This window comes from Corvus kubaryi, unplaced genomic scaffold (assembly GCF_017639235.1).
Source record: "Corvus kubaryi isolate FWS band 111438036 unplaced genomic scaffold, C.kubaryi_AGA036_p1.0 37394, whole genome shotgun sequence".
In the NCBI taxonomy this organism is placed as follows: Eukaryota; Metazoa; Chordata; class Aves; order Passeriformes; family Corvidae; genus Corvus; species Corvus kubaryi.
This window is the reverse complement of record NW_024581133.1, coordinates 977,408-1,002,798: the sequence shown is the minus strand read 5'-3', so window position 1 is coordinate 1,002,798 and position 25,391 is coordinate 977,408. Positions and strand designations below refer to the sequence as shown.

At 46.0% G+C, this 25,391-nt stretch overlaps 1 protein-coding gene across 1 annotated transcript in view; it reads right to left on the bottom strand.

The window, feature by feature from the left end:
- The window catches only part of GNB5 (G protein subunit beta 5), a 29,614-nt gene extending 5,362 nt beyond the window's left edge, over nucleotides 1–24,252 (bottom strand). Inside the window, exons 1-10 of the mRNA XM_042039668.1 lie at nucleotides 24,150–24,252; nucleotides 20,853–20,993; nucleotides 16,218–16,329; nucleotides 12,152–12,288; nucleotides 10,594–10,635; nucleotides 9,772–9,848; nucleotides 8,103–8,235; nucleotides 4,125–4,268; nucleotides 989–1,080; nucleotides 819–867 (exon numbers count right to left, since the gene is read on the bottom strand). Coding sequence (XP_041895602.1) covers nucleotides 819–867; nucleotides 989–1,080; nucleotides 4,125–4,268; nucleotides 8,103–8,235; nucleotides 9,772–9,848; nucleotides 10,594–10,635; nucleotides 12,152–12,288; nucleotides 16,218–16,329; nucleotides 20,853–20,975 — 909 coding nt within the window. The 5' untranslated portion in view covers nucleotides 20,976–20,993; nucleotides 24,150–24,252. The remainder of the gene's footprint in view (nucleotides 1–818; nucleotides 868–988; nucleotides 1,081–4,124; nucleotides 4,269–8,102; nucleotides 8,236–9,771; nucleotides 9,849–10,593; nucleotides 10,636–12,151; nucleotides 12,289–16,217; nucleotides 16,330–20,852; nucleotides 20,994–24,149) is intronic.
- Nucleotides 24,253–25,391: the final 1,139 nt, after the last annotated feature.

Below are 25,391 nucleotides of genomic sequence, written 5' to 3'. Positions count from 1 at the left end.
CAGAAGAAATAAGGTGCCAGGTGCCTCCCCATCATCTGCCCTCAAGCTACACTCAACAGCTCAGTCCCTGCAGGGCTGTGGTGGGGCAGAGCCTGGTCTCCCCTGGACACACCAGCTGCAGGGAGAGCCATCAGCCCTGAGCATCACTGGGGGCAGAGGGCACCAGGAGCTAAATGGCATTTTGTATACCTTGTGCTGATCAAATTTACCTGTCAATACATTCTGAGTCCCTCCTAGCAGATTGCTCACAGATAAGCAAGAGCCATTAAGAGCCACTGTGTGATCCAGGACGCCCTGGATGCAGAGACTCACTGCAGTGAGTCAGGGCCCACAGAGATACGTGTGACCAAGGCCACCCTGGGGCTGCAGAGGCCAGCTGCCCTCATCTGCCCTGCTCTGCCCTGAGCCCATGGCCCTTCCACTTTCTGGGACATGCTGCTTCTCCTGACACAAGCTGCAGCACTTCAGCTGGTTCCTCCCATGCTGTGACCAAGAGCTATATGAAGCCAAATCTCTTCCAGTAAGACAACTAATTTTAGTCACGAAACTTCAAACATAGAGAATCTGAAATGAGTATTTGGACAGTACCTCTTGTAGAGAAGTTTGCAGAAGTGACCTACAGTGTTACATGATTTTCCCTATAACGTTATATATGGTATTTAATATCTTATCTTACAGGATTACTATTTCTGCAAATTTGGTGTCACAGGCCCAGTTTAGTCACTAAAAGTCTTCTGTGGATGTGACCTAGTCTTTTAGGAAAATCTGACTTGGGAAGCAACAGAATTTTCCTAAATTAGGTTGCTGAATGAACATACCGTGGCATCGTCTGAACCAGAGGCAAAAGCATCTCCACTTGGATAATATCTGTGCACAAGTGAAAGAAGACCAGAACACATTACATTACTTGCATGAGGTCAGACTTCAGAAATAGAATCAGCACATTGCTCAACACTGCAAACGTGTCCTCTCCCAGAAACATACTGACCTGACACTGTTGATATCTGAATCGTGGGTTTCAAATGACTGGACACACTGACCAGACCGCATGTCCCAAACCATGGCTTTCTTGTCACATCCCTAGTGAGGAACAAAAATATCACTGCAATTGTGCAAATGGTGACATTCACCCCTCATGTGTCTGATATTTGTCATCAAGCCCGCTACATTCAAAGGCTCTGAACATCATAGCTCTGAGAGGATTTAACCAGCAAGCAGCCCCAGAGCTGGCTGCAGTGGCACCCTCACCTGTGCAGCTGCAGGTGGGAGCAGAGTTGCTCATGAAGGCTGGAGCCCCATGCTGCCCTGCACTCACCACCCTGCTCTGCCTGTGCTGCTGCCCTACCTCTGTCTGCAGCCCCACCACACCACAGCTGCACAACTGACCTGTTCCCTGACCACTTAGCATGATCAATATAAAAAACTAATACTGAGCATTTAAAGTTTTATAACTAATTCTTCTCATACACTGAAAGAGAAAATTAAATCAGTGCATCCAGAGGGTTTCTTGCCTAGCCTCCTACCAGAGTTAACCCGTGTCAGGGCTCTGCACCCACATGCTTGATGGTGTGGTCGGGATGAGAAAAACAGCATAGCAGCACTTCATCTCATCCTCAAGCTCAAACCTGCCCTTCCAAGCTGTGCTTTGAAAAGATCATTTAACACTCAGTGCTCAGCACCCTGAATTCTTTGGGCAAGGGGCTTGGCTCATGTAGTCTACACTGTCCTTGGGGCAAGAACCATCTCATACCCGTAGGGCCAAGCTCTCAGCTGCGGTGTCTTACTGCTGTCACAGTTGTGGTGACGAGAAAAAGAACATGGACTTTGCTTTGAAGAGTGATGGGAGATTTTAACAAACTTGCCCCTGCTGAGGAGCAGGCAGTAGGCAGGCTCAGCTCCGGGGGCTCAGCCTCTCTGAGGCTGTGTGGGAAGCACAGGGCAGGCCAGGTGGCTGCTGCTTCTGCTGAGCCAGAGCGCCCTGCCCACCAGACCGTGCCACACACGTTATTTATTTTAATCAAATATGATAGCTAATTAAATTAAACAGTCTCTTCACAATTCACATGTGTCTCTCTCTTTTTTAAAAAATTCTGTTGTTAAAATTAAATCCTAGTGTTTTTAGTAAAGATGTCATTATTTAGAAGAGGTAATACTCCTTGGCACCAGCTTGTGGTTTCTGCACAAGGGAAAACAAACAGGATAGAGAATATTTTGGACCCAGCATACTTCCCTCTAAAGCCCCACCACAGCCCAAGCCCAGCCCTTCATATTGCTTCCGTGTGCACTATTCTTAATGACCTCTCTGGGAGTTTGGGGGCAAGACCAATCTGACAAGCTGGTGCTTTGACTCCTAAGGTTTTGAAGGCTAAACCAGCCACCAGCTGGAGATGTACCCCCTGAATGATATCCAAATCAGCTGAGGAGCCTTGCTCAGAGGGCACTGAGCAAAACAGCCTGGGGCACAGCCCTGAGCTCACCCGGGAGGGCTGGAATTTTCAGTTAGGTCGTTAAATGTAACAGCACCCAGCCTACATGCTGATATGCTGACCCTGCTTATTCCAGCTCAAGGTTACTGTCCTACAGAGGAACAGTATTCAGGGAGTCTCTCTATGCCACCGTACCTTCATACTGTTCTGCCTGTACCTGCACTGACACGATGCAAGACAGGTCTTCACTGCAGTGGTGTTTTACACGTGATGAATTAAGCGAGTGCCTGTAAGCACAGACATGCCCAAGCTGCTGTATCAACACAAGTATGACATATTCTCTTAGCAGTACCAGAGCTGCTTGCGATTCCTTGCCCTATAATAAGCTGAGCTGTTCCCAGGGAGAATGAACCTATCCTTTCTGGGAAGCAAGCTCGGTGACAGGAAAACCCAAGAGAAGTAATGCACTTGGATGGAATTAGCTTTCAGTCACGCTTCGGAGCAGCTGTGCTACCAGCAGGCAAACTGGGCCAGTGTGCTGGACTCTGCTCCTGATGGGCCAGACAAATTTGATAAAAAGAGCCATAACAGAAGAGGTCCAGGTTTACTGTGTAGACCATGACTCCAAGCACCCCTAAGCCATGGTTGGCACCCTCTGGCACAAGGGCCATTTCCATCATCAAACACAGGATCAGCCCTGGGCCAGTGCTGGTTGGGATCAGAAACCAACAAAGCTACTACTGGTACCTTCAGCAAAGTTACTGGTAGCAACCTGCCCCTCAGCTACCACCAGCTCTCATCTGCACCCTCACTTTCTAATGTGGGAAAGACCAAGATCACCTTGAAAAGGAGCTGAGCCCCATCCCAGCCACCTTTATGCCCGGCCTGCCTCACTGCCAGGCTGTGTGCCAATGGCTCAGCTGCCTGGAAACAGTGATCCCTCAGCAGCAGGACATGATTTGGAAGATGTCCTGGGTCCTTTCCCAGACCAGTCCAGTCCTGCAGCCCCAGTGAGGTTTGCGTGTTCCTCTGGGCCAGGACAGGGAGAGGACAGTGTTTGACCGATGAAGGGGCTTTAAATGCCTCTGGTGCTTCTGGAAGGCACAGAGGACTCAGCAACAGCTGAAGATGTGGCCACACCTCATCTCCCTGCTCCAACTTGCACGGGGGCTAGCCAGTGTCCAAGCTGCCCCTTGACTCTGGGGAGCAGTTGAGGGACATAGTGGCACGCACGTTATTTGCAGCCCCACTTCGATGCCCTGAGCACCACCTGATGCCTGTCACACCCCATCTGGCTCCAGAGATGCGGAAGGAGCGAAGTGTGGGAGTCCTCTGCTGTTCCAGGCTCCCACCCACAGGGACTCACACCTCTGCTGTGGTAGGAGCCTACTGCTCTTACTCGGAGCCTTCCCCTTCCCAGCAGAGGCGTTGTTTTGATCTCGAGCTGGATCGCTTTGATGTGGGGTGGAACTTGCTAAGTAAGCAGAACTGCAGTCAGACTGGCTGGGTGGGTTTGACCCCACAGTCAGGGGTTTAATTTGCTCCAGCTTGGAAAATGTGCTTGCAATGAGTGGATTGCACTGGGGCATCCAACATATACTCCAGCCCTCTCTCAGTAACATCATGAGCCTCCTGATTTGCTGCCTTTTCACTTCCATGTTCCTTAGTTTGATATTATGAGAAGAAGCTCCTGCTTACCCCAGAGACAAATGTATTTCCTGTTTCAGAAGGGGCCAGGTCCAGGCACAGGACATCAGCTCCATGACCATGGAAACTCTGTAGAAGTTGCCCACTCTCAACATCCCATAGAGCACAAGTTCCATCTCCACTTGCTGTCAGGATCTATAGGATGTGGGAAGAGTCACAATACAAGATCAGAAGATGACCTTCAGGTTACAAAGAATCAACTGACATCCTACACATACACCAAAGGACAGCTTTAATTTAATTAAATATTATGCAGTAAATCAAAGCCATAAGCCCAGTGTGAACCTAAGTACAGTTTATGGGTTTTATTTTTAAGGAAAAAAGGTAGAGTGGAAAGGAGAGCTGTATGGACACCGCTATACATACACAATGTTTCAATAATGGTCCCTTCTGTGCGATGGGCTTTGCAGAACTGACAGCAGTAAGGATCTGCTGGTATTTTCATATTCTCTAAAAAGGAGGCAGAACAACACTGGTATTCCTGTCTGTCCCCGTATTTCACTCTATCCATATTTAGGCTGCTGGAATTCAACCCAGGTAAATGGAAGAACTCTTGGAGTTAAGAATACCTGTTTAACTCACCTTTTTTTTTTTTTTCTGCTTGAAATAGGTTAAACCAAATTAATTTGGCTTAAGACATGGGTTTTCTGAAAGGGAAGTAAGCCTGTCTAGACAGTTGTTTGATAAGTCCATCAGCTCTCACTTGTCCAAAACCATTTGTGTGTGAAAGGGCTTGAACATACACTGGCTGAACATAGCTCACATTTTCCCATCTGCTACATTACTTGTAGAAAGCACATGTGATCAGAGCTTGTTATTGTGGCTAAATCCTGATGATGCTCAATTGTTCAAAATTTCCCCTTGGCACCCGAAACTGTTATGCAATCACAAATTCTGTAGGTTGGAAGAGTCCCTGTGCACTGGTGTGGAAGGAAGCAAGGGTGAACGTAGGAGGGCTCTCAGTTTTGTACACGGGTTTTTCTCATGGCTGGTGAGGAAACTCAAGTGATCCCAGTGGGTAGTTAGATGTTAAAAACAAAATTCTCTTCAAGAAGAAAATGAACACAGTCATGAAACTATTCAGAGTTGCATAAAGGTTAAACACTGAACATGTTTGACAGATGCTCCAAAAATTCTTCCTGTAAACAGAGGTAAAAGCTGCAGAACAGACTGTTCTGAATCCTGCAGCACAGAGATGCTAATGCTCTCAGATGATAATAGCAGAAGAAAGTCCTGACTTGTCTTTCTGGCCAGCTTTGGAGCCTGGATCAATGAACTTCCCTGTCCTGGGGAATATTTGTACTTGGCTGAGGAATGAAGACTTCCAGCTCTGAGGATTTGCTCTTGTAACACTGTGTAAGAAAGTCATAAGGGGAACAGGAGTAGCTAAAAGTGTAAGGGAAGGGTCTGTTGGCAACCCAGAGCTCCAGCTAATGCTTAAAGAGAAATGTTATGGACTCAACTTCAAGGTATTGCTATTGAAAACCAAACCAAACCAACTCTGAAGATCTAAGACCAGGAGGGAATTGGCAATCCTTGCTAAGAGACTGTGGCTAGCAGCACTAGGGGCTCGAGCAGCACTGATGGGGACCCTTGCCTGGCGCCCAGTGGCAAGAGGCAGCACTTGCTCAGGGCAGGGGACAGCAGGGACACAGCCCTGCTCACAGGGGCACAGGCACCGGGGCTGGGAGCAGTGGTGAGAGGAGAGGGGCCACCCTCACCTGTACCTCCTCCACCATCGTGGGATTCATCCTGCTCCCCAGCCCTGCCTGCCCTATGCAAAACACTTGAGATCCCAATTAACTGTTGCTATTAATAGACATGGAACATTGTCACGTGGGGAGCATTATCACCCCGCAGAGCTGCAGATACCTAATTTAGGAAGAGAGGCTCCCTGGCTCTCAGCTCACTGAGGCAGGGGAGGCTCTCTCAAGCAAGGCTGGTTTGGGGCACTGAGAACAAGGTGTGTGGGTCACCCAGCCCTGCAGCTCAGGGCCCACGTGGGAACATGATGGGGAGCAAGGGTGGCACCCCTTTTTCAGCACCCACACAGCCTGGGAGTGACTGTAACCCACGATGAGCCCCCCCCAGAGCTCTCTTACACCAAACCCTAAACTCCTACCCAGTCTTCCATGCCTCTGTGGGAAAACTGAGCTGTAGTTTAAGACAGAGGTCAGGGCAGAGCTGCAGCCCTGGCAGCACCTGGCAGTGGGAGCTGTGGGGACACTGGGCTGGGGGACACCTCCACCTCATGCTAGAGCTGCTCCAGGACAGCACCACATCCCTCCTGAAGCAAACTGGGAGAGCAGAGCTGCTCTGCACACAGCTGGAAAAGCTCCTGCACAATGCACTGTGTACCCTCAGAGTTACTTAACAGTTTTAATTCTGAATAGTTTTAATCCTGAGGCCTTTATGTAAATGAAAAAAGAAAAGAACTCTGGGATTCTCTGGGATCTGCTACATAACAGTGTCCTAAGAGAAGCTTGGCCAACCTGTTTGCTTGTATTTGTTTGAATAATAACATGCAGTGCCATAAATGATCACTTACAAGCCTAGCAATCACAAGAAAACTTCTTTTTAAAGACTTCAGAAAAATTTCTTTATATCCACACTGAATTTGAAGAACTTTAATCCACTGTGATATTATCTAACAATAGTAGATACAATATCAACTGTATAATATACAATATCAATTGTATAGATAACAATATCAATGCAGTTTGCTGTATTTAATATGGAAAAAAAAGACCCAACTTTTCTTTCTTTTTTATTATGAAAAATAAATTGCTATTTTTCCTGTCATAGGATTTAATCCCGATGCATGTAAGTGTAGACAAGAAAAGAGAAAACTGGGTTTGTATCTCATCAGAAACATTCCACTTAATTTAGACTACTCTAATTCCACATGACTCCTGCACAGGAAGGTCAGGGCTAAGCAAGCCTGAGTGCTGGGTACCTCCGCCACTTGTTTCCATGGCAATGGACTTAAATTAGCACCTCAGAGTCATTACAGAAACCAGAGAGCGACAAACAACAACATACTCTCAGCTTCACATGTCCTGAAATAGAAGCAATGAGAGCTGATATTTCCTTCAGAAGAGCTCCAAATATCTGGAAGAAGGGGACATGGTATTCCCTTTCCAGCAGCTCTGTTGACATCAGGAGCTATGAAAAGGCTCCATTCTGCCACTTATTTTGCTGCAGAGCTGCACTGAGAAGAGCTTTAATTAAATTCAGAAAACAGAGAGGACAAGGGGATTATCCTGGCTCCTTTCATCATCTTCTGTGTTCCTAGAGAAAGAGATCTTTGAGATACACAATAGAGAGGAAGGCTGGCTTGGTCTCAGAAGATCTGCATTCAGCTCCTGGATTTGCCATCACCTCCCATTGTGGGCCTCTGTGCTGCACGCCACTGCCTGTGAGATGGGGACAGCATCACTCCTTTCCCTTGAGGGAACACAGTACTGCATGTACAGACAACATGGCCCTGTGGGGCATCCTCAAGCTCAAATGTATCACTTGGTACAAATAAAAAATACTAAGAATGAAAGCAAAAGCAAAGTTGGCCGGATGTCCGGGACAAAGCAGGCAAACAACACAGTCAGCATCAGCTGGCACAGCACCCAGCCTAGTCCTGGCTGAACCGTGGTTTTAACTATTTGCAACAGTCTGGGCTCCTAAAGGCACAAACTGGCACAGAGCTGGGGAGCAGAGAACACACAGGTACTAGCGAGCCCTCTGCAGAAGCCACAGGCCTTTGCAGGGACAGCCTGGCCACGGGCTGGGACAAGCATTTCCTTATAGCAGCTTTTGCAGCACCTTCGCTGCCCCCTGCGAGGGTGTTCCAGTAGCCCCTGCAGGGGCAGGACATGGCCCTGGGTGCCCCAGGAGCAAGGGAGGACATGTGCACTGCACCCCAGTGCAGCTCCTGTCAGGTGATGGTGAGCAGAGGGTAGAGAACGCATTTACCTGCATGTCTGAGTTAGTGAAGCTGCAGGCAGACAAGTAGTTCGTGTGCATTGCAACCGATTTCTTCTTTGCAGCCATATTTTCATTTTTTTCAAATGTCAGAGGGTACACAGAACACTTGTTGTCCAGGCCACTGAAGAGAGTAATAATAGCAGTAACAGAGAGAGGAGAACTGGTTAAAACTGCAACGACAAAAGGCGAGTGGTGATAAGAAGGAAACCACCTGTCGGTGCTGTGCTGCCAAACCCTTACAAGTACCGACTTCCCTGTATTGTGCAGTGTGGGATCTCCCTGTGCAGGGAAGCCCCAGCTGCCTCACAGCCTGGCTGCTTTACAGAACTTGAACAGCTGCGCCTCAGTTTTTTCACCCTTATCGAGTTTATAAATGGCACTGAATGAAACCTCACGAAAGTATAAACTGGGAGGTGACAGCAGCCACCTCAGGGTTAATGTTTCACATACAGCCAAACTGCCATTTTTCTGCTGACATCTGTCACTGTGAAGATCAGTGTTTAAGCATCATTATACACCTACCTTAACAAATTTGACCTAGCTCCTACAGAAAAGGCAGTATAGCAAGTAAGTAGTAGGTGTGAAGACAGAGCTTTTAGAAGAGTTTGGAAAAAAGGCAACAGAAGCACTGACCTCTGTAGCTGCTGTCCCCCTCCTGGACAGTTGTACCAGTTAAGCTGTGTCAGACCCAGGACTCATTTCTAAAGGGCAGGACTTATATCTGACCCTTTCCTAGAGCCGTGGTAGATCAGCCCTGCCCTGGTCCCCGGGATCCTGGCACACCACCAGTTGCTTACATTATGTATGCACTGGTGCTTACACTACATATGCACTTACATTATGTGCATGGCACTTAACTGACAGCACAACAGAAATCCAGAATTAGGTGCAATATATATGTGCACTCTCTGCTACAGGTGTAAAGACAGAGCTTTCTTGCCATTCTTTGGGTTCTAGTCAAAAACACAGTTTCCAGACTCCTTTCCACACACAATTATGGGGTCTGCTTGTCTGTCTCAGTCTGCTGCTTTCTGGATTTGCAAGCTGCATGCTGAAGTCTCCCTTTGTTCCTTTCTCTTGTCCCAAGCTTGCTTTGTCTGTCTGATCCATCCAGTCCCTTCTTACAAGATGTTTTGCCAACATTTAATCTCTTTGCTTTTTCCCCCTATATAAACTCACTTTTTCAAATCTGAGCACACAGAAAACTTGTGGGTTATCAAGAATAGGGTTACTTCTCCCCATTCCATCTTAGCAAGGTCTATTCACATACTGGTAACCATTAATAATGAACCTCTATGTCATAAAAAAAGGAGTGCAAAGTAAGAACACGATTAAAAGCTCTTTCCCTTAGAAGATATATCCAACATAGACAACCACACTGGGACAGGGAAGTTGCATGCATGCAGAATTCCTAACCCATGATATAAATGCTGAAAGAGGATTATTTTCCATGCTTACACAACAAATGTTACTGCACTGAAGTCAGTGGAGATAATGTGTACGAGCCACTATGGAAATAGAATCAGAGGCACTGAATGTAGAGCTTCCACCCACCATCATGGCATGCAAACTTCTATCTGTCAGGTTCTGAAGCCACCAGGAGACTGCAACAAATCCAACTTCTCTGTGTAAGCAGCTGTGGAAACTGGGAACTTACCCACAAGCAATGGCACATCCAGATGGGGCATATGCACACGCCATCACCCAGGTACACGGCATCGTCACTGCGTGCTCCTGAAACACAGCATCTCTTGAGTCTGGCACCTCACTGCTTCTCTAACCCATGCAAGGAGAACACTGGAGAGTCCTAAGTTCAGTATTTCTGTGGGACATCCTTAGGGCCAGTGAAAGGCACAGATGATTCCCCCAGCCATAACTCACATGTAAGGCTGGGACAACGCTGACTGCAGAATGCAGCAGAGCACAGGAGGATGGCCAGTCCTTCTCTGACACTTTCCACCTTATTCATGGGCCCCAAACTGATCACAGAACACGTTTTATTTGGGTCATCCAGCGCTGTGAAAAGTCCCACTGCTGCACATGTAAAAGTGAGTTAAAAACAGGTAGCTTTTCCTCATCTGTGTGGTGCAGGGTGCCAGGAGGCAGTCCAGGCAGGGCTTGGAGGAGCAGTGACACCATTTCACAGTGAACACCACAGCTGAAGGATCCCCAGTGACCACACACAACACCTGGTACAGGGGTGCCCTGTTTTGCTGGCTGGGCTTTGCCTCCCTTGTCAGCAAAGAGGTTGGATCAGAGCCTCCCATGAAGACCATGACAAACCCCAGTGCCCTAACAGGGACTGTACTCAGAAACAGGTCAAGGGAGGTGACTTGCCCTGGGCTCCCTTTTTTGGGGTGCAAGTGGAAGTCTACATTTTATCCCATAATCCCACTGCCTCCAGTGACACCTGTGGGCCCTTCACCTCATCCCACTGTCATTTGCCCTGGACACAGGATTTTGCTGAAGTTTAACTTACCTTGTTGGTAGTGAAGGAATCCCACACGATCACCTTCCCATCCTAAACGAAAGCACAGAGAAAGAGAAATTGAGGCCTTCCAGAGACATGGCTGTAAGCCTGCTTCCCAGTTTGGAGAAAACTCCTGCTCATTTCCTTTCCCCAGTCTGTTATGTCCTTTTGTCTCCATCTTAACAACAGTACAGCAGTCACAGTGACGCATCAAGGAGACCCTTCTCAGCAGTGCTGTTGTATCTACCACAAGTGTATTCCCTCCTCACCGAGATGACTGATGTTTGATTAAAAGAACAATTTATTTTTCAATTTTTTTCCCTTCTCTCTTAATGGCTTCATGAGAACTCCTTTCCCCTGCAGCACACGCCACGTACAGGGCCATCTCCTTAGGAACCTGCCACCTCTAAGCCCTCACTTGACTGTTTGTGCACTGTTTATTCATCTTCCCTTTCCACTCTGATCCTGGTTTTCCCTTTACTTGTCACTACACTTACTTAACCTTCAATTATCCATTATACAACCTGCTAAATAGCCATCATAGAGCCCTGTACAGTGAGCAGCACAATCACTTGGTGTACACCAAGTGTACACTCGTGACAACAACTTTGCCTTATGCACATAATACTGTTATCTTCCCTGTATCATGAAAGTGAAATGTTTATTACTGAGCAACAACTGCTTCTGTACCTGGACTTATACAGTTCTTACAATAGAGTAAAAAATGCATTTCAAGCTGTCTGTTCAGCTTTCTGATCTACACACTAACATTTTAACCACTTTAAAAAATGTGACTTTAAATATTTAAAATTATTCTCCTTGTTGAGATCACCATGAATGGTAAAAACTCACAGTAAGTGAAGGTGGCTTGCAATGCAGATTGCCTATTTTTATCCCTCAAGTGAGACCCCTGGCAGATTTCATGTAGGTCAATGAACAGCTGTGAGGTGCAAGGAGCTCACTCACTGCCGTGCTGGGCTCAGGACGAACCAGGGGATCTAGAGAGTAATTATCTCATTACCTCCTCTGGCTTATGAGACTGGTCTTGAGCAGGTGGTAGGACTGTTTCTCAAAATGCCCAACTAAATGCAGTAATTTTGGCAGGATGTTTGAGGCTTTCAAGGTCATACAAATCATACAGACTGCAGAAGAAATTTGTGCATAGAAATCTTTAAAAGAATTAACATTTTTTCACTTCCCTTTTCCTGATGATTTTCTCTGAACATACAACTTGAAAACTTTGCTCAATATTTCATCTGTAAAGAACAAGGAAATAAATGTAGCCTCACATGGGTTCTATTCTTTTATTGTAGCAGGGAATATGGGAAAATCTGTGTATGACTGAACAAGAAATATTTAGGCATTAGCTACAACAGGTGTACCAATGATTAAAAGGTCACATTTACACTCTCTGAACAAATACATCGCCAATGAACTTCTTTCAGGGCATCTTGAAAACATTTACAATAATCCCAGGTATCATCTGCTAAGAGTGGCACACAGCACAGCCACAAGATTTGTACAGTTCCCAACAGCACCTCTGAAAAACATCTGCCCAAGAGCATACCTGGGAAGAGCTCACAATTCTTCTCTTGTCTTTGCACCAGTCCATACAGAGAACTTTGTTTCCATGGCCCTTCAGGGTCCTCCTGGTCTTCATCACAAACTGTCCCAGTGCCTCCACACGCTCTGCCACCTGATGAACTGCAAACAGCTGATGGTTAGAGAGCCCTGCATCAAAGCACTGCCCTGGCAAATATCTGAGTAATGCCCTTGGAGGAATTAATCCATGAAGGTTGAGTCCATGGTGCAAGGCAATGAACTCTGCTTCAGAGCTGGCAGGTGGCTAACACCAAGGTGGGTGGCATATGAACATATTCACCAGATAAACACAAGGAGGAATTCACTCAGGGCTTGAATTCCAGGGATCGGGCAGCTGAAGCTCTTGCAGACCATCCCACCCAAGTGTAACTGGAAAACAGATTACCCCTTTGCCCCCTCCTGCTGGGAAATCCTCAGGCTGAAGGTGGACAGACAGTTGTTCTGGATGTGAGATTCCCAGCTGCGGCTGGCTCGCAGCCCTGTGGTGGTGCTGCACTGGGTACAGGTACTGGCCACTGGCACTGGTGACTGCTGTGCCATCCCTTCTGGTGGCCAGGAGCAGCAAGGGCCAGGACACAGCTTTGAGTGAGCAGGAAAATGGACATTTGCTGTAAGAGTGCACTACCCAACTTTCCAGCAGTAACTATGGACATCAAGGACTTCATGGGACGTCCCTTCTATGAAAGAGGGAAACAGAGGGCAGGCAAGCAACTTTCCTGAGCAGTATCTTCTGGTGGAGAAGTCAGTTCTTTCATACCTCACTTAATAGCAGTACTTTCAGCTGATATTCTTAAAAACCCAACAAATTTACATCCGTTTGTGCAAACTGACTTGGACACAAAATTCATGCAGCTGACAAAACTAAAAGGTGTCTCATATAACCCTGATACCTCAGGCTGGGGTCACCTGTAAATGTCTGGGAGAAAGTGTCATCTGAGGAAACCTATTTGCTCTTCTCCAGCATGTTCATCCAGCGTGGAGCTGAGTAGGGCCATGATGTGCCTCAGCACCCAGGGGCAGCTCTTCACACAGAGGGAGAGTGAGACTTACTTCAAGTCCAACAGCAGAGTAGAGGCTGAGGCTGAGGCTGGAGACTGGCACCAGAATTATGAATTACTCTGTCTAGAGAAGAGCTGATAGGATCCAGCACTTCCTGTGTTGTGTGGCTGTCCACACCAAAACCTAAGATGGTCCAGCTGCTGTTGGCTGTGGGGGCAATGCCTGACTCAAAGCTTCTGAAATAAATGGAGAAGCTCATGGAGATGCTTTAATGAGTTGGTGGAGGAAATCTTAAGCTTTTCACTGCCCTGCTGGAGACTGAGCTCCACGTCCCCTGCGGCAGGTGGTGCTTTGGAGCTGCCTTGCCACTTCACCCTGCATCACTTTTCTGGGGCTGCAAGAAAGCTCACGGGCTGGGAAGGGCTGTGACAGCGAGAGAGCAGGCATCCTGAACTTAGAGATCATTTCCTGGCACAGGGTCAGTGAAGCAATTTCTGCCCAAGGCAGAGACTGATTTCTAGCGGATTACCTTTTCAGGAGTTGTCTTTCAAAGCCACCACACCCCCAGGCTGTGCCAGAATAATGCTCTCACCTGAAATCTCTGCTCAACCAGTCTCCCCGAGCCAGGGGACAAGTGCTGTCCACCATTCCTCATGATTTGTCCATAAGTCAGAAGCAAGTTTCTGAGAAAGTACCATATAAACCCACTGAGGAAGAGATGCATTTCCCCCACTATTGCCCATGGAAACCTGCCAAATGATCCAATCAAAAGACACGAAAACACAGGACAGGAGGTTATTATGGCAGCTGGAAAGATGCTTGTGTCCAGAATATATCTGAAAAAACAAATGTTTCACAGACAATGGACAAACTGTTTCCATTATGTCAACGCAGCTGAGACTCTGTGAAATTGTCTGGTTTAGCCTCACTGATTCTCTGAGGACCCTTATCTCCAACCACAGCCACAATAATCCGGCTCCTGCCTAGCACAGGTTTGAGAGTCAGATAATTATTTTTAAGCACTCCCCAATATTGTTCAAAGATAGTTGAAAATCATGCACTCAGACAAGTAGATCAGCTAAAGACAGCAAATAGCCTGAGTAGTTTTACAGAGGTCCAGATAAAACTGCCTGTTTGTCTTAAAAATATTGTTTGGCCTGAACAGGAGACATGGACTTGATGCTGATACTCCTGGGTCTTTAATCTTTTCTGTGTTGGGTCTAATGGTCTCCCTGGCCTTAAAAATTCATGGATTGCACAAACAGAACAAGCTTTTATCTACGTCTAAAATTTTAAGCTCTTGAATTGACTGTTTAAAATTATAAGACTGCAAATCAAATGCATGTTTGGCATTTCCTTTTTCTATCCACATTTTTGAGAGCTGCTGTTCAGAACCAATTGAACAAATAAGGGCAATCCTATTTCAGCCAGCTGTTTGTTTTGGGAACCACCGATGGAAAGTCATGATCTGAGCAAAAAAAATGCAAAAAATGCAATTTTAGATTAGGGAAAAAAACCCCAAACCAAGGAAGCAAGCAAGCAAAACACAGAAATGATGCCTTATTCTGAAACTGACAAACTCTGCAGAAACTGTACTTGGGAATAATTTAGGTGTAAAAAAGCTCTGATACAGAATCAATGATATAAATATCGTAAGGGAGCATTGTTCTACAGCAGCCTAACACTTCTGTCTTAGAAGTGCTGTCATGGCTATGCAAACACGGCTTTACAATGGAAATTTACAGATTTCACATATGGCAAAGAATATCCTATGACTGTCAATAGCACACAGAGTTACAGTATCACTGCAATCATAGGTAAAACTCTTTGTGAGCAAAAACGGGTTTAAGAATACGCTTAAGAGGTCTGTTAGGCCCTGCTACTTCTGATACAGAAATTATACTGGAGGAATATGGTGATTTATGGTAGTGTTTCTGTAATGAGGGCATCTGTGTTTGTTTACCAATTCTGATTAGCAGGACATTCATATAACACATGGTTGTCTAACTTAGACAAGAAAATGCTCTGTTTATTCCAGAATATATATATTTTACTTTAATCCTTCCCAACCAGAAATTCAAAAGTGTTTGTCAGTCCCTCATTGTTACAAAACACTAAGAACTAAGTCACTAGATACAGGCTCAGATTCCTCTCCAATGCTTAAGGCATCAAAACACATGAAAGAAAAGTTGTAATGACCCACTAATATATCTAGTAGAGTGACCTACATGATTTCAGAGGGCAACAGTAACTTACATGTTTTTCTAAAAAAAAAAGTACCATCAAAAGCAAAAAAAACCCCAAAAAACCAAAACCCCACCCTGCAATGTATTATTGTAATTATAAAATGAAATAGTGATAATAAAAGAATTCTTCATATCTCAAAACTTGTGAATACCTATTTGAAAAGCTCTGTAAAGGTAAGGTTAGCTTCTTTTTCCTGAGTGGGGAAGGGGACAGGGGGAGGGCAGGGTTGAGGTCTGTCCCTCGCATTTCTGTCGGGTTATCCCCGGACGCTGAAGCTGCAGCCGGTAACGGTGAGTTACACATCGACAGCTCCAGCACTGACTCACCCCGCGCCTCTGAATCAGCACTGCATCCCTGCAACTTGTTTCCCTGGCGGAAGGGGGGCAGAGCAGCTGCTTTTGCAAACAATGCTCCTTTTTAAGCCCTTCCACACCCCGGGTGAAATCCCGGCCTCGTTAAAGCGAATTCCCACCAACTTCCACATGGCTGGGGTTCACCCTGGCCCCTGGCACTACACCCAAAGGCTGCGGGCGAATGCCGGGCTGCACCGAGGGTATCCCCGGCTCCGCGCCCCGCCGGAGCTCCGCGGTGCCCGGGATGCTGCGGGGCCGTGCCCGCCCCGGGCCGCCGGCCCCAGGGCCCTGCCCCGCTCCCGGGAGCCACGGGGGCCCGGCGCTGTCCGGCCCGGGGCAGCGCTCCCCGCTCCGGCCCGGCCCCCGCCCCGCTCCCGGCCAGGCCCGGCCCGCTCCGGCCCTGCGGCCGCCCCGCCGCCCGGCCCCACTCACGCTCCACGTCGTGCAGCTTGGCCCGCTCCTCCTCCAGCTTGCCCTTCAGGCTCTCGGCCTCGCTCTTCAGCGATGCCAGGGTCTCGTTCTCGTGCAGCCCCTCGGTTGCCATCTTTGCAAAGGAAGCGGGGAGAGCGGGGATGAGAGCGGGAGGGAGGAGGAGTTTGCCAGCCCGGCTCTCGGGGATGCTGCCGCGGCTCCTGCTGCCTCAGCAACGGCGCCGGAGCCGGCCCGGGCTCCCCCTCCCCTCCCCGCTGACGTCCAGGGCAGTCCTGAGCACGCACACCGTGGGGACCAGCATCCCCGCTCCTGCCCGCTGCAGCATCCCCGGTCCAGCCTCTCCAGCATCCCCGCTCCTGCCCGCTGCAGCATCCCCCATCCAGCCTCTCCAGCATCCCCGCTCCTGCCCGCTGCAGCATCCCCGCTCCTGCCCGCTGCAGCATCCCCCATCCAGCCTCTCCAGCATCCCCGCTCCTGCCCGCTGCAGCATCCCCCATCCAGCCTCCCCTGCCCAGTCCGCTCTGGCATCCCAGTGGTCTCCAGCCCAGCAGCTGGGACCGGCCTCACCTCCTGCCCCGCTCCCACACATATCCCAAGCCCTCTTCACAGCCCAAAGGCTTCATTTCCCCAGAAACACATGCCAATGGCACCCAAACTTGTTTGTACAAGTTGCACACTCTGTGGGGGAAAGAAGAAAAAACCAGCCACTGGCATTTTAAAATATCAGATCGGGAAGACAGATCCTGTCCAGGCTTACCAAATCCCATTTTAGCTCCATTAGGCCCTGATACTCCTATGGGCAGGGGGTACTGGGAGAGTCAGCTATGCAGGTCTCCGGCCCAGTTCCCGTGCCAGCAGGATAGATGCAGTGGTGAAAACTCTCCTCTCTACTATTCTTTGAATTCATAATTTTTAAATGTGGTGTTATCAGGGTTTCTTTCCTTTTTTATTTTTGGTCTCTCCTTTAGACAAGCTACCCCTTTCTCCTGCTCTCAGATATGCACATTAAAGTCTGTGGCGTTCCCAGCTCTTGAAACAGAGCAGTTTCCAAAATCCCGAAGAGGGAATAAATAGCCCTTCACTTTGGTGTGGTGTGAGCTTAGGGGCTCTTGGGTTCTGCTCATATGAATGTGTGCTGGGCACAGGGAGCAGCTGATGCTTCCAGAGAAAGAACCGTGACACGCAGCTTTTTGTTCCCTGGGAGTTCCTTGAAAATCTCCCCTCTGTACTACAGAATTGTCCTTGATCTACAAGGAGCAACTCTGTGCTTATTGACTCCCATTGTCTCCCTTTAGCCAGAAAATAGCCGATCCAGTGGCTATTGTTCAGCCTGGGGATGTGCCAAGATTGGAAAGAGAGATAAGAAAATGCTTGTTTGCAGCTGTTGTTTGGTCTCTGGGCACATCCTGACCAAAGTGTGGGTCTCAGAGAAAATAGAAGTCCCGTCCCACACTGGGTTTAGAAGCAGGGTTGCTGTCCAACTGGGATGCACAGGAACCTTGCTGAGCTCTTTGCCATCACTCTGGAGTGAACTCGGGCCCTGTTCTGGTCACGTCCACAAGGTCCCTTCTACTCAATGGCTCTGCAGGCAGAAACTGGTCACTTCACTGGAGAGTCAAGTGCAGTGGATGTATTTCCAGTCTTCTCATTGTCCACAGAAACTGGTGTGACCTAACCCCACCAGCCTGATGGCCACGCAGGCAACCCTGAACTCATCGATCCAGTTACATTCAGAATCACAAAAGCAAATGTAGGCAGCATAAACTATGGGTTCACATGCTGCTGGATAAAGGAACATCCTTCAAAGGCCCCCAGAGAAATCAGCACATTGGAAATGCTTTCCACCACAGACTGTGCCAAGGAAATAAAAATTGAGTATTTTTAAAGTGATACCAAAAGAACAGGAAAAAAAACCCCAAGAAACCCAAAGATCTTTTAGCAGGAAAGTGACAGAAAGCTTCTCCCTGTGTGTTATCTTCAGGTCTGAAAAATTAAACCTACTTACATTAAACTCAATAATGCAACTGTGTCCTGGGGGACTAGCAGAGGAAGATTCTGAAGAAGAAACTTCATTTTTGAAGGATTCTAATCTGTAAGAAATGCCTTATTTCTGACACCTGATAAGTGTGAAGAGGCCCAGAAGTTAAATCCAACAAAAGGCTAGGAAATTTCTTTGCCTTGATAGGAATGCATCAGCTCTCAGGAATTTGGCATAGATAACACCTTTGTGTCAGACAGTCGGCATAGTTCTAAACAGTGAAAAATCCAGTTTCTTGCCTTGCTAATGTGAACAGTCTCACTGCCTCATGGAATGGGATTAAAAGGTCTACAAAGAACAGCACAGAAGGTGAGAGTCTTTGGGAACCCTACATGTGCACACACGATACTAATCCTGAGATGATGGGGTCAGCAGAGCCATGAGGTGACAGGGAAGCCTCTACTGAACAGAGTGAGCTGTAGAAGTGTGTGATACATTATGTGTATTTCACTGGTTGAACAAAAATTTTTTTTTAAAGTATTTAGTTCATCTGACCAGTTCCTGCTTAACTCCCCATGCCATCATTAGCTAACCATGCAAAAATATAGGTTAGAGTAAGGCCGGTTGGGAGCCTTAAATAAAATGAACCAGGGCTGAATTAATTTAGATGATAGCACAGTACTCCATCAACGAGTGCCACACATGGTAAATACACCAGATTGCAGTGATGGGGTGATGGGGATCCATGGAAGATCCACGGATCCATGGAGCAAGTTGGTGTAGGGCACTGGGGAAAATGAAGGATCTAACAGTGTATGACAAATTGTTGCCTGCTTCAAAACTTAGGCCTTTAAAATAAGTTTTCTTTCTCACTAATTTGCCAGCTGATCTCTTTTCAAATTGTAAGCTAATTTACTAATAGTTTTGTGGTGAAACTAAACCAGCAAACATTGATTGAGTTTCTACTGATTAGCACCAAACTCCAAAGCAGGCAAAACCCTAGAGGAAGAAGATTATTTTGTCTAAAAGGCAAACAATTGAAGTAGGATGATGTAAACACTGGGAATCAGCAATTTCTAATTCTGTTATCCCTCAACATATGTTGCTTTTGGGGAAATCACAAAGGCTGGCTGATGAAAATGCATGTGTGCATCTGCTGGACTGAAATCAGGAGCTGCAGAAAGATCAGCCAGTTAGACACCACAATATGCACGTGCATCCACAAACACAACTGTGGCAAAGGATATATTGTGCATTTTGATATAAGCCAAAGCATACCCACAGCTCTGAAAAAACAATTTAAAAAGTCAAGGATGGAATTTCCCTACTCGTGGGTATTTCAGTGGTAGTGCAAAGAGCTCTGTGTTCTGAATATTTGCTTTCAAATCTTTTAGAAAATATGAAGCAAGCTAAAGCCAGATCCACCAGAAAGCCCCAGATCCCACTGCAGTGCTAATAGGAAGCCTAACAGGCTTTTAGGTACTGATGCAATTCTTCCTGAAGTGTCAGTCTGCTTCCACCTGCCAGCTGTTCCAGCTGCTAAGAGTCTAACGTCCATAATGCCAGTAACAGGGAGAAAGTTGCAGGAACTGTAAATAACAAACAGCCAGTTTCCTGCAATTCCAGCATGCATTTATCAAATCATGCAAAAATTTATTGAATAAATAGCCAGGAAGGCTGTTGGCCAAGAAGGACCTGAACAAAGCAACAATTTCAAAGTCAGGAGAAGCACATAAACTGGGAAGGAACTGTCTTTTGTCTTGCAGTCATTACATCTAAATTTCCTCCTGAACAATGTAATGCATGAGAATGTGCTGTGTCAGCCAGTAAACTGTACACATGTACCACCTACACCACCAAATCAGTGCTCTCATCTGCCTGTACAGCAGTGTTATGTAAACACAGTTTCCTAAGCCTTTTAGACATCATTTCATCTGACACTCAACTACAACAAACTGTTGGACCCTACTCAGTCACAGTAGAGAACACTTCTGGGGAGGAAACAGTGATGGATGTCCTCTCTAACTGATAACGCACAATGGTTTAGGAAGATAAAACCACTGCAAGCTGGACAGCAAAATTCTTAAGTTTACAAAAGGAGTTTTGGAAGCCAGCTCTTCCACAGCCACATAGGTTCATGACCTTAGCTGTGTGCTTCACCTAAAAAAGCCCCACCGTGATGTCTCTAGAACAGTGCTCCCTACCAGGAGAGTAGGATATCACCTCACCAGTAATTGCTGGAGATTAGAAAGCCTCCAACACAAAGACATTCCACTGCTCTGCAGCTTTTTCCTACCGTATCCTCATTGTAGCAACTTCCAGCTCTCACCAAGTAGTGCACACAGCACAGGAGACAACCTGGTCACAGTGGGATATGTAGGCACAAAGGAGTTCTGACAGCATTTCACTGGTGTCTGAGACAGACTGGGTGGATGTCATATCCCCAGTCTCTAGTGAATGAGTTTAATGTGATGATTTAATTTTTTTTTTGTTAAGTTCTTTTAAAGGCAAATGGGAAACACTCAAGATCACATGCCAAGCAGAGCACATATGGATCTCAGAGAAGAGTTTAGATGGGCACATAACATTTGCACATATCAGCAACCTACCATATCAGTAACCTACCATATCAGTAACCTACCATACCAGCAACCTACCATAGCCACACACAGCGAGCAGTAGCTGCGTTGCTCTGACTTGACAGACACAGGCCTGAGGGGCTTGTCTTTGGAGCACTTGTCGCAGGGACCAAATACAATTGCTAAAAAGGTCTGGTCCATCTTGGTGGGTCACGAGAGCTGAAAGAGAAGAAGAAGCAAAGCTTGTGTTCCAGTCCAGCACAAAGCTTCCCACCACTGCTGTGCCAGCTAAGGCAGCCTAGGCTGTATATAGACATCTGTAGGCTGGATAATCTCTCTGTGACTAATCTCTCAAGCTGGATGAACCATGTCGCGGGTTCGGTTTGTAACCAGGCAGAAACACCAATTTAGTGTAGTGGTTTGGTCCAAAATACTCATTACTGTTTATCTGCTGTGAGATAAGAATTAGGAGAAATGCAAAACAGGCACCAAACTTGAAAGAATATAAAGAAGTTTATTAACAGACCTAAAAGAAGAAAAAAAAAAATTATACCACCTTCAGAACTCTCCTCCTCCCCCCACCTTCCTCCCTTCTCCCACTGACAATGTGAAAAGACAACCCTTAAGATGTTCAGTCTGTTTACCACTGCCATAATAACCTTGTTCAGTCCATTTAGAAAGAGAAGTCTCTTCTTGCTCATGCTATGAAAACAGTATCACAACGAGACAGCCGCCCACTTCCAAATATTGTTCAGTCCATTTAGGAAGAGGAGTCTCTCTGCCTGCGTGTGAGTCCTTTCCCCCGACTTGCAGCTTTTCCCGCAACTGCTTTCGAGGGTCCACTCTTGAAGTTTTTTGGGGTACAATTTTAAGGTTGAGCCGTTCAGAAACAAAAACAGAGGCCCTTCTCCTTCCCTGGGAGCAAAGGGTCTTCATCATCTTCATCTTTAGGACTATCTCTGGGAGCATCTCTAGGAACTGAGGTTTTCTCCTTTCCCATTTGGAGCAAAAGTCCTCATCTGGTTCATCTCTCCCTGTCCAAACTTCTCATGAAATTACAGCTGCGTCAGCATCTGCCTATCTCAGTGCAGGTGCTTTTGCTTACGAGTTGAACACTCCACCCCCCAGATCTTCATGAAATTACAACAGGATACTCTGATATATCATAGCTTCACAACAGACTTTCAGCTTTAAGCATCTCCTCTCTCTCTTCCCTCAGGTTTTCAGCTCTTCACAGCAATAAAAGGGTTAATCTCACCTCGGCCTTGCAGCTTTGCAGCTGGAATGTTGAATGCTTCTTATCGCAGTGGAGAGGGGGGAGAGCCGAGCCGCTCCGCTGCCCACGGCAAGGCAGTGGGGGGGGTTCCATGGCTGGAACAGGTCCATGGCTCCAGGATGGCCGTGGCCTGGCCCAGCCTGGCCCAAGCAGGGCCTGGCCGGGCCCACTGGGCCCTGCTCGGGCCCTGCAGCCACCTGTCCCAGCGCCGGAAACGAGAGAGAGCTTGGGGGGGAGTTTGTCTATTCTTAAATGTGGATCACAGAGGTGATCACAACTTTAAGTGGCTTAGAGAATTGTCCATATCCAAACTGGCCAGCTGATAGGTTCTATCAGTTCCCAGAGGAAACTGTAAGCACCCCTTAGCAAGGACGTCCCTTCCGGGACTATGCTTGCTAACCTATGACAACCATCACCATATACAAGACAGTCACAGGCTCTGCAGAGTCTTTTTTAATGAGGAAAAACATAAAGCAAAACATATATATACACATACCATTATAATATGTGCTGTGTATATAGATTCACTACATGTGGGAAAGTACCTTTAATTTGTACTTAGCCACTGTCAGCAGACAGTGACCAAAAATCCACAGCAACAGCTGGACTTCTGAGAAACCTGCACTGATCAATAAATTTTGTTTTTCCACTGCATTATAAAATAGTCATTATTATGCATTATTTTTAAAGCTGAAAAGATGACCTAGGATTTGGTTGGCAGCAGCTACAAAATATCATGACCAACATGCTGCTTGAGCAGAAATTGATGCTTCAAGCACACTGACAGCTGGGTCATTACAAATCCACTTTTGTTCTCAAGCCAGGCATCTCTAAGATCAAAGCACTATCACCAACAGAGTATTAAAAACTACTTGAGAGTCAGACAAACAAACAAGAATAATACTGCAGTGTCATTTTTCTCTGTACATTTTTCAAAGGGAAAACAGGACCTTTCACCTCTTCTAAAAATGGGAGTTTTAAACATTATTTAGACCTGTACATAAATAACGAATTTATGATAAACAATCAGACATAGTTATTGCAAGAGAGATTTAAATGGAACAAAAGAAATTCAATGACCTATGAAGATTCTAGAATTTTTCTGGCTGGACATTATACAAAAATCAAACCAAACTTTACTCTGTGCACCTGTCTCCATTCTGCGGTTTATTCTTACGTATTTCAGTGGACTATTTGAAAAGTGAGATAATAAACCCAGAAATCCTGCCCCCTCTTAAGTCAATAAAAGTTTAGCTGTTGTCTCCAGGGGATGCACGACTTCATTCCAAAACATACGGGAAGAAATCTGACCTGGAAGGAGATGCAGCTTAATAATCTGAAATTTGCATGGAGCTTTCAGTCAGCTCCGTGCAGCCAAGGAGGTTTACATTCCATTTGATGAAAAGCAGCAAACGTGGCCTGAAGCTTTTAATGTATTCTTTTGCATATGTGAACCCAAGACCACAACCTGCCACCCTTGCCAGGGAGCCTCCCTGGGCAGGTGCTGTAAAGTGACCGCAGTACCTGGGCTCAGCTCACCTGGATTCCTAAACCTGGGCATTCCCAGCTCAATAACCTGTTATTCCAAGCTTCTTACAGTCAGTGCTTCCCTGAGGAACCACTGAGCTTATTTGAACAAAATATCACCACTAGCTCTAGACACTTCTGACAAGGATCTCTTAGGCTTGGAATAAATACTCTGGGCAGCATTAATCTTCGATAAAGTATGAGAACTCGCTGGAGTAACGTACGGGGGAATCATACCTGCTACCAGTATTTTACTTCAGATGAGATTATGACACGTTACAAAATTCTGCTAAAAGAGATGCCATCAGAATTTCTGAATAATTAAAAAAGAGTATTACACCTGAGATAGTATACTAATCCATCACTATGACAATTTTATAAAGATATTTAAAGCAAAAAGGTCTGAACCCATTACAACTCCTAGCACTGTTGCCTGAAATTTTAACCTTACTAGGTTTTTAAAGTTATACTAGAAATTTAAAAATGGTAGCATGGTGAATCATTAGGAAGCATATTATTACAGAAAAGTTCTGTACAATGAATCTTGTTGATAAATAAAAGAAATTACCCACCTTTTCAGAGAGCAAGAACCTGGAGATTCTCAAGATGACTAAACAAGCCCTGTGCAGCTGCTAACATAGAAAGACAACCTTCCTGTTAATTCTACTTAAAGGTATTTAAAGCTCAGCCTCTCCAGTTGCATCACCCCAGATCAGTTACATACTGATGATTACTGAGGATAAAGATTTTAACTGCCCTCTTTTAGAATATAGAATAAAGAACAGAAACTATTAGGCAAACCAGAACTTACCTTTCTATACAGCAGGGTTTTTAATGGTTTGTTTATAAACAAGTATTTGCTTGTCAACAAATATTGAAGTTGAAATATACTGGGGAGGTGACTGACAACTGATTTTTCCAAATATCAACTCGGCATTCTGACAAATAGCACTATCAATGTTAAGTTTATCTCGTTCTTAACAAAAATTTACAACTCAAACAAACTGATTAGTGCTCAAGCTGCTTCTTCCTTGGTTATACTTATGATTCTCCTGTTCTAAGACAATAAATTTAAAATCAATAGGATTAAAAATTGCTGTTTTTCTTGCTCTCTTTGAAAAAAATTTTGGGTAAATTCATGAAAACATGTCTGAAAAATTTAAAAAGTGCTGAAGGTCACATCTACTATGAAGACTCTGGAAGTCACTGAAATCATGCCATTAGATGCTTGCATTTGGTAGTCATGAGGATCTGAGATAAAAGGAGGGAAAAAAATAGAATTAAGTCTCAGCCCAGCAGAAACTTGGGTAGAAGTAACCAGTCCTAATCTTTTTTTATTCAAATATTATGGGAGCACAGGACTGAACGGACACCTGTTCCCAGAAGCTGCAGGAGTCACATGTCTGAGCACATCCAAAGATGCCAAAAGCATCTTGCACATCTCTCCATAAACCACTTCAGTGCTTTCCCACGGCAGTAAGGATCACCTTCAACACCCTCCCATTTCAATGAAACAGCTTTCTCCTTTAGCATCATTCTAGGAAAGTTAACCTCAGTAATGCCTCCTTCCTGTGTCTGCCTCCACTAAAACTGCTCCTTAAATCAGAAGAATAACAGAGAACAAAAAGAATTTTGCACTTAAACTCTGGCTGAAGGCATTAATGTCAGCAAAAGCAAGGTAAGTTTCTGAGAGCGTATGGCAAACCTGGTAATTTTTAACTTTGTTTTAAAAATAAACCTTGTTGTTTGCACACACAGCATTAATAGCACACTCCACACAACCTCTCAAAGCAATGAAGCATCAAATTGTCAGA